A 15,174-nucleotide genomic window follows, 5' to 3' on the forward strand; every position below is an offset into this window, starting at 1 on the left:
GCTTACATTACATATATATTCAAATAATACATATTCAAGCATTTCAATTTTTATGAACACTTGCTTGAGTCATCAATACTAAGAGTTCAAGTAGTATTATATACACTGCTTGTATATGTGGGACATCATGCTTGCAATAAATCTAAATATTGCACACAACACGTTCTGGAAGTAGACGTATAGCAAAACCGGAAGTATATCTCCTGTCAGCTGAACACAGAATAGCTGTGTTCCGGTGATGATGTGCGTACTTCCGCTAATAACAGATTTGACCGCTTGATGGTTTCCACAGCACTGTATGGTAGAGAAGGCGAGGACTGGCGAGGCTAAAATAAAATAAACATTAGTCTTTCATACAAACTTTTTTTTATCAAAAAGAGTTTTTGATTTATACCATGAGTTTGATTATGCAAAATATAATACTGTAAAATGTAAATCATGTTAATTGTTTCCATGGCTTGGATTTTTGTACTGATTTATATTTATTTATTCCTTTTTTCGTGTTTCCAATGTATAGGACACACATATACAAAATGAGGAAACATTATAACTTGCATTTAAATTTAAAAAAAAAATTGAGCTTACTGGCGGAGGTGTTTTCGGTTTCTGAGGGGGCGGTTTCTTTGTTTTCTTTGGTCCCTCTTTCTTTGGTTTTTCGTGATATATCCTGGACATAACGTACACGTGATCATAAGTATAGGGCTCGTACTCTCTGCTTTCACGTATTGGTTTGATGGTATGTTTGTATGTGTGTCCTTTGTAAGGTTTAGGGGTGGAACATTTCTTCGCTTGATATGGTTTATTTTTATTAAACGGTTCGTAGGTCGCTGCTTTATATATTCCATTCTCGCTTCTCATAGCTTCTCCAAATTCATTCGGAATACCTGTGATTTTGAAAAAAAAATGTTTGAGTTATGAGTGTACTGTATATCTATCATGATTCATAAATTTTCGGTGTTAAAACAAGGATTCTTTAAATACATGTATTTCCATTGATACTATGACCTTGACTTTATCAAAGTTACAATTAATACTTGTAAGCAAACATCAGAAAGAAAACCAAGTTTATTGACCTCGATCCATGGATTTTTAGCTATTAAACCTCTTCTCCAACAATTTACACAGTACATGTACACGTCTCAATTCAGATTCGTGAAATTTTCACGATAAAAATTAATGATTTCTTTATAAGTGAGTTCCCAATAACCGACTTTAATGTACTATAGTATAGTTGTATCCTCAAATTTGTGCAACATTTGATGCAGTTTAACTATCGTAACTCATTAAGAGAAAAAGAAGAAGTGTTTACATAAAATGACCGGTCTGCTTGACTGATCACAAACATCTTATTAAAACCGTCCTAACATTGGCTGATTTCGTACTAAATTGTCCGATAGTTTCATTAAAATAACCTCATACAAATTAATTTTATTTAAAATCATATTTAAAATCATATTTTGTAAATCCCTAAACTTTGAGCACTGGGGACATTAGTTATGCCTTAATTAATCAGTATTTACTGGAAAGGGGGGTGCTTAAACTTAATCAAGGAAGTTTGAAAAAGTAAGTTTTAGGGGGTTAAAGGAATATTAAATTTAATCAATCATTTGCTTTGTGTAAATATAAAATGAAGACAGAATGTAAATACGGAATGTCAGTACAGTGTAAATGATGAAGGTAATTAGATAGACTAACACCAGAAATACTTTCATTGATACATTTATATCTTATATACAGTATACATATGATAATCTTAAATCTCTGGTTTTGAAACCTCAATCTTTATTGCTTAGAAGTATAACTGAAAATACATTTTGAAATACCCGTTACATTTTAACTTAGAAAATAAATCTCTTAAATATGGGTTGGCAATAGATAATTATTTTAAGTTAGTTAAAAATTGAAGATATTACATTTTTTGTTTTTAAGTTGATATAAGAAATTATTTACCAGCAGATAGAAGTAATTCCTTGGTCCCCATGACAGGAAGTGCCTTAAATTGTCTTGTCTTCCAAAAATAACTAGTCAATATTACGCGTTTCCACATAAGATTCTACAAGTTCAAGTGGTAGACACGAATTTTAAACTCTATTTAAAGTATCAAATTTCTTCAAGCTTACTATGGATGTTTCATATCTTGATGAAGAATTAGACAATTACAGGCAAGATTTAAAAGGACATGCCAGTTTTTTTTAATTGTGCTTGTGATTTAAATTGAAAATTGCAAACAATGAAGAATGAAACATTATTCACTATTTAGGTGTGTTAATTTATTAATAAAATCTATACGAGCACATAGTCAGTATACATGTACAGTGTTCATCAATTAAATCTTATATGATAATGGGATTCAACCATACTGGAAACAAGGGGAATAATAAAGAAGAGAGAGGGGAGAGCATTCGGAACACCTTAGGCCTTTAAAAGAGACGCATTCTGTGAAAGACCAAAGGTGTTCCATTTATTCTACTGACTAAGTCCTCTCCATGCTGATCAGCACAGACGGCCGTCACCAGAAACATCCATGCTGGTCATTCTGTGTCCATCTCTGGACCTGTCCACATGTTCAGTTCTCTTTAATTTCTTTTCCCACAAATCTTCTCCTGGTGTCTGTTATCGGTTGGTGTCCATCTCAATGTAACATTGGAATGAATGGATATTGCGTGCGATCTGCATATGTGTCCTATCCACAGCAATTTTCTTATTCTTGTTACCAGGGATAGAGAAGTGTGTAAAACTCTTCATTTGAGATGGTAATAGGCCAGAATATGCGCATAGTCTAGTCAAATTATCAAATTTTCCATCAAAATGTGAACTAATTGCAACAGTTTCAAAACTTAGTTTTAATCAATCTACGATATGATCTGAATATATAACAAAAAGTTTAGAAAAATTTATACATGGGAAAATTGAAAAATTGAGGTCATTATTGGGACGTATTGTGTTCACTCTGATTAAGTGTTAAACGAACTATGTAAAGTAGAAACTTCTATACTGGTTTAAAAAAAAACATGTAAGTAGGGAAATAAACTTAACTGAATAAACTGAATTGGAAAAATATTAAATATTGGTTACTATATGTGCTGGTTGCCATGGAAACAGTATAAATTGAGAATATCACCTACTTTTGAACAATGAACCTTTACAAACATGAATACAGTCATTACGTTAGTTTACACACATACTCAAAATGCATTCTTTTGCCATAAATGCTTCAAAGAAATTATTTAGAAGATTTATGTAAATAGGTGGTAAACATGGATATATTATAAATGAATTTGACATGAAAAATTTCGGTATTCAGCAATGCTAAGTATAACACGAATATACTCAATCACCAAAAGTTAAGAAACAATAAAAATGATTTAATTCATATGAAAGGTAATATCCGAAAATAATTAGGAGCAGATTTAGAGGGGTCAGGGGACATCCCCCAGTAAGAATTTTTTATGAAAAAGTAGCAGAAAATGCCCCCCCCCCAAAAAAAAAAACTGAATCCCTCCTGTAACTGAAAGGTTTTCCCCGTATATGAAGAAAATTGTGGGAAGATCTCATAGAACCCCATTCCTCCCCGAAATAGATTTATATGTTTTTATTCTGGATTAGGTAAGTTGTTAATTTTTTTTTTGTCGAAAAATATTCTGAAATCTGAATTTTTTTACGCACTGCAAAGCTGTTCCCCGTGTAGTTGTGTTGTCCACCCTTCAGAAAATTTTCTTTCAACATGTGACACCAGTTTTGAGTCCCTGCAATATGATTGGTTGGTAACTTGTATAAAATGCTCAGAAATAAAAAAAAATACTCTGCTTACATCAGTATCATAAAATGCTTGTACACTATAATGAGTATGATGGTTCTTGCTTGATCAGAACTTGAACCCACCCCACACCCGGGTACCCTACAGGGTATTTCTTGTCATGAGTTTAATAAAAGTGCTATCTTACTCATATTAAGTGGATCAATGTATTTTTTTTTACCCTCCATATATTGAAACTACGCCCTCCGGTGTGATAAGAACATTATAGCAACATGCAGTCAATGTTGCTTCATGGATGGTGATATTCCAAAAAATATTTCAAATTTTTTTCAGTGTAATTATACCCTCAACTACATTCAATAATATGAAGATAAGACGCGTTTTAGGATAAAATCTGAATTGTTATCCCTTGAAAATGATCATGGTTGACCAAGATGTAGCCGAATCAACAGTAATATTAAATTGCATTGAGTACAAAATGTCGTGAAATATGCGCGCAAAGGTTCTGCGCAGTTAATAATTATACCCCCCGCTTGAAAAGCGGGAGGGTATATAGTAATCGGTATTTCCGTCCGTCCGTCCGTCTGTTACGCTTTGGGGTACCCATCTCTTATCCGCAACTCCTCTCATACCACTGAATGAAATTTGATGAAACTTTCACAGAATCTTTATTACATATTGCAATTGTGCACCTCCTATTTTACTTTTTGATCCGACACATATTTTGGGTTTCCCGGCCACAGGAAAACATGGACTTTTTCACCAGTTAAAACCATATGGGAGGCGGGGGGTATCATTTAGTGAGCTCATCGCTCACAGTACCTCTAGTTATTATATTGTTACCCTTTTTAAATCTTAATGTATTTCAAACCGTTGCTATGTAATGTTACTTGAAGAGGGTGGGGGCAATTGAAAGCACATAGTAGATTATTTTATTCTTATTGATAAAAAAAAATCTAAGGTCAAATTAAAGCACTTACACAAATGGAATGAAGTAAAAGAGAGCAAGCCAAGTATTTGTTTCAAGGAAGAATTAAATGTTCAACTCTTGGTAGATACTGGTAGTCAATTTTTACTTGTTCAAATTCACATGTAAAAGTATTATTGTTATATTTCCCCCAAATATTTTTATCCTAACAGTAATAGAAATTATAAGACTTTGGCTTTAATCTAGGAATACACCCGCATGGTGCAGTGGTTAGAGCATCTGCTCTAGAGTTGCGAAGTAAGGAGTCGATCCTTACGTCGCGGGTTCGAATCCCACTGTGGGATGTGGAGACCGGTCGGATAAGACCGTATAAACCGAGGTCCCGTGTCGCAGTAGGCACTGGAGCAAAAAAGATCCCTCACTGCTTAATGGCCGTAAGTGCTGAGTATAGAACAAATTGTGCAGCTCTCCACTGGCAAGTGGTGGCGTCTCCATATGCATGAAAAATTCTCGAGAGGGACGTTAAACAATATACAATTATAGTAGAAAGATTCACGTCCATCTACTTTTCTTTTTTCAATGTTGCTCTTATTAAGAAGTGACTTTGAAAGTGTTCCAGATTGTTCACATTCTAAAGCATGCTCGTGGGAACGCCGTTATCACCAGTCCCCATAAAATGGAGCTTCAATAAGTGCCGCGTCAGGCATTTTACTGTTGCAAAAATGACAATATGATCTACAAGGAGAAGTTAAGTTTTAAAAATGGGTTTCAAATATTTTGTTAAAAAGTTACATTAAGAAATTTAAAAAAGAGCATTTAAGTATTTAATTCTGTCTAAACATTTCATTTGAATTATTTCCATTACTATAAACATAATGCAGCTTTCGTACATGTATAGATGCATGGTGCAGTCTTCATAGAGAAAAAGGTCAATATCAATTGGCTTTTTATATCAGGTTCGCTACTCTTTACAAAATCAATAAGCAGTAAATCTGGAGAGTAAAAAAATTGTTTGAATCACACAGTTCAAATTTAAGTTCCGGAGATGCCTGAATGGAATTAAATATTTGATTTTTTTAACTTGGAGGCCTTCAAATCAAATCATGTTCATGTGATTCCATAAATCTGTCTCTTTATTATTTCAAAATGATAAATTTCTATTAATTTTCTAGATAATTAATCAAAATATATTCTGTGATGATGTATGTTACAACTCTGATATACATTGTACTTGTCTGATAAGCTTCCTTGCAGAATTCTTTAGAAAAGGCTGTTTTGACTTATTTTGTATACAAACTGTGTTCCATACATTTTTTGTTTCTTGTGTTTAAATTCCAAAACTACTGGGGTATAAATTTATATCCATCAGGCGTTTACAAATAAAATGAAAGTAAACACATTCACATTTAGGAATTTCACATACATGTATATTGTGAATACAAACAGCGTTCCATACTTTTTTGTTTACATGAGTGGTAATTGCAACCATTATATATGTGTAGATGATATTTGGCCGGTGTGGAAGTTAAAACTTCACTTCTTTGAAAATCAAAATATATATTTTTTTTATTTAGTTTTGATTGCATAACAAACTACAGGTTAAAACAACAACTTTTAATGCTAATTGGCTATTGTTTACAGGCTGTCTGTCACAGAGAGCTCATATAGAAAAAGTACGGTGTGCAAGTGGGTAATTCAAAATTCATATTAATCTCTAATTTTAATCTTTCGATTTCCCAACTTTCCCCTGAGTGAATTTTTCTAAACTTTTTATATGTGAGTTACTAATAGCTTATCTACAAATCTGCATTAAAATATAAACTGTTGCAATTAGTTCTCATTTTTCAGTAGAATGACTAGACTAGCAATATTCTGAGAATGCAGTTGATCTGGAAGGCGTCTAGTTTGTTTGAAATGGTTATTGTTACCTTAATTCCACTATTCACCAATCACTTTACTTTCGAAATTCTAATTTTGGTATTTATGCTGATTTTTGCTGGCCTCCATACATGTGGCTTTAGAAATCGGAGCTATGGTACCCATCTTTGGTTATCTTACTTCCTAGGTAGACAAGGTCTGATGTGACAGCTTATTCTTATATGGTGATGGGTTTGTCTGATTAAGTGTTATCTTCACAATCTTTAGCTAAATTTTGGTGTTATTAATGTTCATATCAACCTTTAATATTTGTCGTATTTGTATCCTCCCTTTTCCTTGTGTGAAAAAAGGTGAAAATAACAAATAGTGAACGATCTAAAAAAAAAAAAAAGAAGAAGAAGCTATAAACTATCAAACTGTGAAGAGGGCATAAAACATGGACCTCTAAAAATTTCATACGATGTCGATGAGTTAGAAGTGTTAGAATCATCGATATGCAAAATGTAGGTCTTCTGGCATTTTTGACATAGCCTAACCGATTCCCGTACGCTTGTTTTTGGTGGTTTTTCGCATGATCCATGCAATCAATGCAGAAAGTGAAGAGAGAGGAGGGGAGAGCAGCTCTCCCTGTTTTACTCCAGTAACTCCTCTGTTGGGTTTGATCCATAGATAACTCTGGCATTTAGATCTGTTTAAATCATCTTATAAAATGATGGTGATCGGTTTGTCGGAGACCCCATATGATGACAGAATTTCTACGGATATAGGATTAACACCGTCAAAAGCTTTTATAAAGTCTGTAAAATAGATGTAAAGTGGAGAGTTCCATTCTTTGCTCTCTTCTAATATTCGTTTGAGAATAAATACCTAGTGGGCACATGACCTTCAGTATGTCCTCTACAAAAGACAACAATCTAAAACCTGCTTTTTCTTTCAGGGAACTGCGATTCTACTAACATATCACTCTGCTTAGAACTTTCATGTTTACCGAGAGCAAAGTTATTCCTTTAAATATATAGTTTTTTAGTTTGAGATTTCACTCCTTTTTTTTGGCAGTTTAACTATAAGGCCTGTTCTCCAGAGAGTTGATGTGTCTTCTGATTCATTATCTTCTGTATAATATCTGTCCACAGGCACCTGAAATGTGGATCAATATCCCCCGCCCTTTTTTTAAATAAAAAAATGTAAGAGTGTATTTTATCTCAAAAATATATAAATTTCCCTGTCAAACACATCTATATGTGGTTCTATGCAAATAGATTGTACTTTTTCTCACATTTAAAAAATGGTCTTATACGGTATTTTATTATTCCGCATAAATATATCGCCTTGATTCGGGTACTTTGGTTAACATTTTCTGAAAATATATTTGAGATTTGATAATTTTCCGCTCATAATCTGATTAAATTTAATGATGAACTTTGAGAAATACCGTGGGCAAATGCAAATTATTGTTAAAACTCAGAGACATATTTATGAGCATTTTCAATCACCTATGACCCTGATTTTCAGGACCTGGGAATATCGGACTACCTCAACGTACAATAAATTTAAAAAAAAAACTTTCAACTTTAATTTGCGTTAAAAAATAAAATTACTCTATTTTCTTCTTTTTTATAAAAATAAACTGACATGATTTTTTTATTTGCAAAATTAATAAATTATTTGGTAAAATCCATGAGCTTCCGGTGGCTTCGCCCCCTTGAGCCGCCACAAGGACTTTGCCCTGGATCCACTAGATCTAGGGGCCTTAATTAAGTCGCCCCAGAACTTTTTGCTTTTCCCTGTGTGCACTTCGCTTCCATTCTGGCTACTCAACTGGTTGCACATTTTATTGAGCTTTTTTAAATTAGATAATGATAATTTAATGAGTTAATCCTTCCTAGCTGAGGTTCAGATATCTTTAAATCATATTCTAGTGGATCAAACAATAAAAGAATATGGGCGTATTTGGCGAGTGATCTGCAGGAATCATTTGTACCACAGGTGCTTGTGGACAGGACCCCCCCCCCCCCCCCAATATAGACCCCCGGGCCTGTTCGACTTTTTTCACATAAATTATGTATGGATGACACATTTGTGATAGAATCTATCCTACCAAGTCAGAAAATTTGCTTAAACTTACATTTTATAAAAATATCTACCCTCCCTATAGATTTTTATATAGAGAATGTAGGGTAGATTGAATAGAACGTTTGTTTTAGGTAATTTTTAGATTTACTTGTATAGATCTTATCACAAATATGGCAATGACAGATTTTTTATGAGAAAAAAATCGAAAAAGCCCAGGGGTCTATATCGAAGGGGGGGGGGGGTCCTGTCCTCAAGCACCTGTGATTTGTACGAAACATTTATGGTTTAATTAAATGTCCATGATTTGGTTGGCTGAACATAGCTGGTCATATTTTACAAACACGGCCATAGGTTGTTTTTTTTCATTTGGTTTGAAAGACCTTGTGAAATTGTAACATTTATGCCCGTTTTTCCTCGGGGTTACTATAACATAGTAATGTTTCACAAAAAATAAACACCTAAAATATTTAATGCATAGATGCATGATGCATGATACGTGTACATGTACATTATAAAACAGAAGATTAGAATTGATTTCACTCGAGAACCAAACTGAACCAAAATTTATGCAATTCAAAATTTTAATACATCAGTACATAAAACGAAACTGACAAAATAAATGGTTGTTTGCATAAAAAAAATAAAATAACGCCCGATCCCAGGCTCGAACCAAAATCTTCCCACATCCAGTGCACTGAATAGGTAGCTATCACCGCTACACATATATAGAGGATTTTAAAAGGACAAAGAAGCACCACATTCACGCATTTGGATTTTTTGGGTAAAAGTTCGTTTTTCGTGGTCTCTGGGTCTTCTCTCCATTTTTTAAAAAAGTGTATTCGTTTCTTTGGATCAAAATACACACAAATAACGTTTCAAAATCATGGAGAGAAGACCCAGAGATAGAAAAATTTTAGAAAAACGTGTTTAAAAATGTACCATTTTGTACCAAATATCTGATCTGGCCAATTTTCAAGTTATTTTTTAGCAAATCAAAGCTCAATTTCGGGAAAATATTTTCCTTTCCTGTTGCACAGGAACCTGATAAATAACAAAAATGTTAAAATTTCATGTGACATGTCGATAAAATTTTCACTTTTCAATTACGCCCAGATTCCTGCCGAATGCCAATCAAAAGCGCCCTCGTTCTTTCTCGAAGATTTTGTAAAATCTATTGAATTGAGTTATACAAGAATTACACATTTAATAAATGTTTCATTTTGATTGCAATAATTTGCCGCCGGATAAAAGATTTCGAATCATTATCTCATTACAAAGACACGGTGATAATATGAAAGTTGAATCAACTCTTTAACTTTAATGACTATCGAATTAGATATTGATGCACAGTGTATATACTCGCTTCTCATTATATCGCGGGTTCCATTGTATCGCGGTATATTCCAAAAACCCAGATACATAGCTCATATCCTTTCTGTTAAAATACTATCTGTTTGTCGTCCGAATGTAAACTTTTGTGATGATTAAAAAGTACGGAACATGCGCCGGTTAATTTTTCATTTAAATAAAACGTAATTTTACAGATTTCCATTCCCGTTTTTTATCATATTTAGATCATTGACTTTAAAACCTAGTAAAAGCCATAATAAAGTTCATGTTTCGAAAGTCTTTAGTTTGTATAAATGTTTATTTTTTATGTAGATTTACACCGTAAATATAAAAATAAAAATTGATGTCCATGTCAGCCACAAGTTTCCATGTTTTCCTATGCCGCGATACTATGGGACTCTCCAATTTGGTTCCATGTTCGTTCGCCCTAAAAATTGTTCGCCCGATTTCCCGTTCGCCCAATTTCCCGTTCGCCCAGAGTCCGCTCGCCTTAAAACTTGTTCGCACAGGGTCCGTTCGCCTTAATTTAATGTAGAATAAAATCTAATGAATTTCTTTCCAAATAAATCATTTTTTTTTTTAGATCAAAGGGAGATTCTTCAAAGGTAAAACCTTCTTTCGCTGTTCAGATCCGACAATGGACCTATTAATGTGTCAGTCTTTTTCAAAACCTAGCACAATTAGTAAAAATAACACGGATGTATCCCCCTAATTAACATCGATATTAATCATATTAATCATCTAATTACACTAATAATAAACTTTTGCATAAAAAGTGCTATTCCAATTTTTTACTTTAACTTTCATCAAATACTATCCATAAACCAATCTATTGCCTAACTTTTTAGTGACAAATTATTTCTCAAGTTTGCATTGTATAATTTCTATTTTTAGAACGGGAAGTCTTATTTACCTCCCCGGTAAATAAGACTTCCCGTTTTAAAAATAGACAACAAATTAAACAATGCAAACTTGAGAAATAATTTGGCACTAAAAAGTTAGGCAATAGATATATCTTTAACAAGAGCCAGAGTTAGTTCCCTGTAATAAAAACCGTGAGTCATGACACTAGGCGGCGCTTATCACAGGTGCGCTTCAAAACATGGCGTAAGGTGTAACTTCTTTGGTATGTTGACCAAAACATGACCTAAATGGAAATTTAGCGAGCAGGTTTACTTTTTTAACGCCATATTTCGATATTTCATTTTTATTTTATTTTTTGAGAACTGTTTTTAAACGGCAACCATTGAAGGCAAAGGCAGGCCCGGTACCTTCCCAAGTACGGAAGTAGTACCGACACGCATTCCCAAAATGACGGACCCTATTTCAAACTTTTTAAAAAGCAAGCTACTAGGGCTTGCATCCCTACTTTTGCTGATAGCAACCATGGCCACGATAACTGCGTGTCTTCTGCCGTTTTGGTTCAGTCTGAAGATGCATCTAGTGTTTGTTGAGGATAGCAGACCCGAGGCGCAACAGAGTTCTGTGGATAGGACAATCAACTGTGGCCTGTATTTCCTGGACGAAGACAGATTCATCAACACACTGATGCTGGACAAAGCAGACAATACTCACTTCATGCCTGGTATATATGTTTATATTTTATGGTACAGTATTGAGACTGAATTATCAAAGAAAGGGTTGTATTTGTTTGTAAAGAACTACAAAACTTGATAAACAAATACATTTGTTGAATATGAAACTATAAGATATCTAACTAGCAAAATAAGAACTACAAAACTTATTTTGATTGTTGATATCTTATAGTTCCATATTGAACAAATTTTATTATCTTTTGAATAGGTGATATCATTGAATCAGAATTTAAAAATTCAAAACATACTGTCAGAGTGCACATTAATTCTTCAGATTTTATACTAAAACATTCTTTTTTGATCCTATGTCACCTTTTCTCTTGTAATAATTAATACTGTAACTCAGTTTTTATTCGTGAGAACTTTATTTTCGCGTAATTACGCAAGACGTCACGAAAATTTCATTCTCGCATATAATAGATTTCCCTAAGATTATATAGAGCAACGACCACAATTCGTGAAAATTTTGTCTCGCTAATAAAGAGTCAATGACTATCTCGCAAAAATAAGGTGTCGCAAATATTAAGTGATCTACAGTATGACGCTTGCTTCTTTTCAGCACTCCTTCGCGTCTCTCAGCTGTTGTACCTACTCGGTAGTATAGGAATCGTGCTCTGCTGTGGGTCTTCATTTATCCTGGCATTCAAGCAGTATGCCTCCCCGACAGGAGAAATGTTCCTTGCTGCAGGAGCAACTGGATTTTGTAAGTATTTTAAAATGACTGTAAAAATTTTATATGATATTTATTATTTACCAAATAGCATTATTAAAATTCCTCAATGACATGTAGAAAACTAGCTAAAAGGATACTTTAAACTATGCAATGTAAAATTTAAGTTGTTAGAAAAACAAGTTTTCTTCTTGCAGGTGCCCTCATTTATTTATCTATATTTTGCTTTTATTTTTAGCCCTGAGTCAAGTAATTGGTTGTATCCTCATCCTCCTACATATGGCCTTCTTCAGTCATCAAGCCTGGCAAAACTTTCCGGCGGAAGACTACATCCCTCTACGTTATAATTACTACACCATCCTTAACGCCCACCCAGACATGAGTCTGAACTTCGGCTATTTCATCGGAGGGGCAGCTGCCCTCTTCAGCTTAGTGGCAGCAGTAATGTTATGGATGCAGGCATGCTGTACGTATTGTCATCTGAAACGCGTCAGATACAACATGCTGCGGGAGAAACCTGATCTGGGCTCTAGTCCCATTCCGACCAAAGGCTCATACTTTAATCGTGGATTTGTTCGTACGTCACCCATGGAATATCCGGCTGTAGTTCAGTCAGCACCGATGCCGCAATATGCCCCAGTTATGCAATACGCGCCACCACAAACGGGTTATACAGCTACGGAGCTAGACTTGTAATTTTGGTACATGTGTATATAACAATCAGACATATTGGGATTCCACTCTATGGTTTACTACTTCAAGAATATGTAATCTCTAGCATACAGCATTTTCTTATCTATGGAATTTATTTTAGCAGTCTTGTATATATATTGTATAGGCAAGATGGCATGCTTCAAGTCAAATTTAAAAATTAATACTATGCTAGTCAAGGGATCATATTTATCAAATGAAGAATTAAATGTAATCTAAAGAACATGATGAAAAAAAAGAACAATATTTGTGCCATATGAATAAAAAAAAACTTGTATGAAAATGCAAGGACTGCTTTGGGAACTTTGATTTCTTATAATTCCTCTGTTCATGCATTATACTTGAATCCTTCAATACAGAAAAAATAAACTGTGAATCTATTTATGTTAGGAATTTTATCTACTATAAAATCATTAGATGAAGACACTGATTAGGTATTGTAATTTTTAAAAAAAAATATATACAATTTTTACATTATATTTTATGAGACAAACTATAATTATGATTATGTACATAATTCATTTTTCTGTTCATATCATTATTTGGTTTACACTGTATATTAAATGAAACATTCCATAATCATCTTTTATATTTACAAATATGTATAATACAATTGTATATTGTAAACTTTTGAATAAACAAGCTTTAAAACACTCATATGTTATTTTATCATTTAGTTCTTCATAATTGTGATCTTTTAAGCTCTGTTAGGAAATTTTTGATACTTTCACAATTAGTTAGCCTTGTAAACAATTTTTTGTTAATGTCTGCCCATAGCACCAGCATATTTGTTTATCCTTAGAGTCTGGCATAAAGTGACCTTTCATCCATATTGAAAAAGACAAAATTATAAATTAAGTAAGAAGTAATTTATTTTTATTTAATTTTAACATCACATGGTTTCAGATCTCCACGGTAAAATCATGTGTTCACTGAATTCATGAAATATATATTTATTTTGTTAAAAAATCAAGCATTAATTTTTAAGATGGAATTGTTTTTACAAACTTCTTTCAACATATGAAAGCCTTAAGAACTTGATGAAATAAGAAAAAAACCCTGTAAATTGAAAATGAATCGTGAACAGGACAAAACATAGTAGAATCAGCCGCCAAAAAGAAGTAAACGTCCCCTGTCTATCGTCACCCGCGGTGAAACTGAATTTTATATTGATTAGTTAAACAGAAAATGATAAGTGGAAAACACGTCAGTCAAAAAGACGACCAAGCGATATAGGTGATATTTCAAAATAGGTTATTATAACGTTCATATATATGCCAAATGCTGACTTTAGTCGGGATAATTAAATACTGAAACCTCAACTTATTTATCAGTAGTCTACCTCTGTATAAAACATAGTTATCAGAATATTCTCTTGAGTATCGAATCTGTTTTTAGACATGAACACTGTATGCAGGATACTGTGATATTTTACTAAAACCATACGGAGATCTGACAACAGAGAGCTTGTCATCCCTTTTATCACCTAGTTTATTGTTGCTGTTGTTGGACATTAACGTTTTTAAAATAAATAAAATATCCAAGAAGGGAAGCGGATGTGACAGGTTCGTGGCTTTATATGAGTGAAAAATTCTCGAGAGTGAATTTAACTAACAAACTAAAACAAATGCATCAGTATCCACCAAAGTAGTATCCGCTTATAAGTTCTTGATCAGAATTTAAGGAGTATACATCCTAGATCCTTCCCGCACACCTTTGCATAAACCCAGTATAATTGTTCTGTCTTTGTTCTTCTAGTTGGAAAGACTTAAATATCAAATCAAAAATTCGTTCGTCATCTATTTGAAAATTTAAATAATGACATTGTTGTTGATGCATAAATTTAAAAAGTTCGTGCAATTTTTTTTTCCTGTAGAAAAATTACATTGTATTTTTTGTCCCTCGCTTTCGCGAAGGGAACATTAAATCTCATTCGTCTGTCAGCATGCATGTAGTTCTACCGTCCGTAACAAAAACTTTAACCTTGGTCATTTCTTTTGAATGAGAAGAGATAGGGCTTTCATATTATAAATGTGTATTGCCCGAGACAAGACCTTTCTAAATTATTTGTATACTATCATTTTGACCTTGTGACCTTGACCTTCAAGTTTGACCCGCTTTTAAAAAAATTAAACATTACTTTGAATTGGCCATACATGTAATTTTTTAATGAAAAGAGATAGAACTTTCACAAAAAAAAACTTGTGTACCC

The 15,174-nt window shown here is 33.4% G+C and overlaps 2 protein-coding genes across 2 annotated transcripts; one reads left to right on the forward strand and one right to left on the reverse strand.

Moving 5' to 3' along the window:
* Window positions 1-56: 56 nt before the first annotated feature.
* LOC134246121 (uncharacterized) lies at window positions 57-2,068 on the reverse strand. Its single transcript, XM_062728397.1, has 3 exons — window positions 1,951-2,068; window positions 586-884; window positions 57-326 (listed from the first exon to the last, which is right to left on the reverse strand). The coding sequence occupies exons 1-3, from the start codon at window positions 2,045-2,047 to the stop codon at window positions 207-209; spliced, it is 516 nt and encodes a 171-aa protein (XP_062584381.1). The 5' UTR covers window positions 2,048-2,068; the 3' UTR covers window positions 57-206.
* An 8,987-nt stretch (window positions 2,069-11,055) lies between these two features.
* LOC134246155 (uncharacterized) lies at window positions 11,056-13,613 on the forward strand. Its single transcript, XM_062728462.1, has 3 exons — window positions 11,056-11,571; window positions 12,141-12,284; window positions 12,490-13,613. The coding sequence occupies exons 1-3, from the start codon at window positions 11,298-11,300 to the stop codon at window positions 12,945-12,947; spliced, it is 876 nt and encodes a 291-aa protein (XP_062584446.1). The 5' UTR covers window positions 11,056-11,297; the 3' UTR covers window positions 12,948-13,613.
* Window positions 13,614-15,174: the final 1,561 nt, after the last annotated feature.

The sequence above is a fragment of the Saccostrea cucullata genome, unplaced genomic scaffold (genome assembly GCF_032062105.1).
Source record: "Saccostrea cucullata isolate Sc308-1 unplaced genomic scaffold, CSIRO_AGI_Scuc_v1 ctg47, whole genome shotgun sequence".
In the NCBI taxonomy this organism is placed as follows: Eukaryota; Metazoa; Mollusca; class Bivalvia; order Ostreida; family Ostreidae; genus Saccostrea; species Saccostrea cuccullata.

Bases quoted from the DNA above. Each gene is read 5' to 3' on its own strand.
- LOC134246155 (XM_062728462.1), top strand. From the start codon at position 11,298: ATGACGGACCCTATTTCAAACTTTTTAAAAAGCAAGCTACTAGGGCTT. The intron at 11,572-12,140 runs GTATATATGTTT...GCTTCTTTTCAG, and splicing joins CAATACTCACTTCATGCCTG to CACTCCTTCGCGTCTCTCAG. The intron at 12,285-12,489 runs GTAAGTATTTTA...TTTTATTTTTAG, and splicing joins TGCAGGAGCAACTGGATTTT to CCCTGAGTCAAGTAATTGGT.
- LOC134246121 (XM_062728397.1), bottom strand. From the start codon at position 2,047: ATGTGGAAACGCGTAATATTGACTAGTTATTTTTGGAAGACAAGACAA. The intron at 885-1,950 runs GTAAATAATTTC...TCAAAATCACAG, and splicing joins GGAATTACTTCTATCTGCTG to GTATTCCGAATGAATTTGGA. The intron at 327-585 runs GTAAGCTCAATT...ATTTTATTTTAG, and splicing joins AACCGAAAACACCTCCGCCA to CCTCGCCAGTCCTCGCCTTC.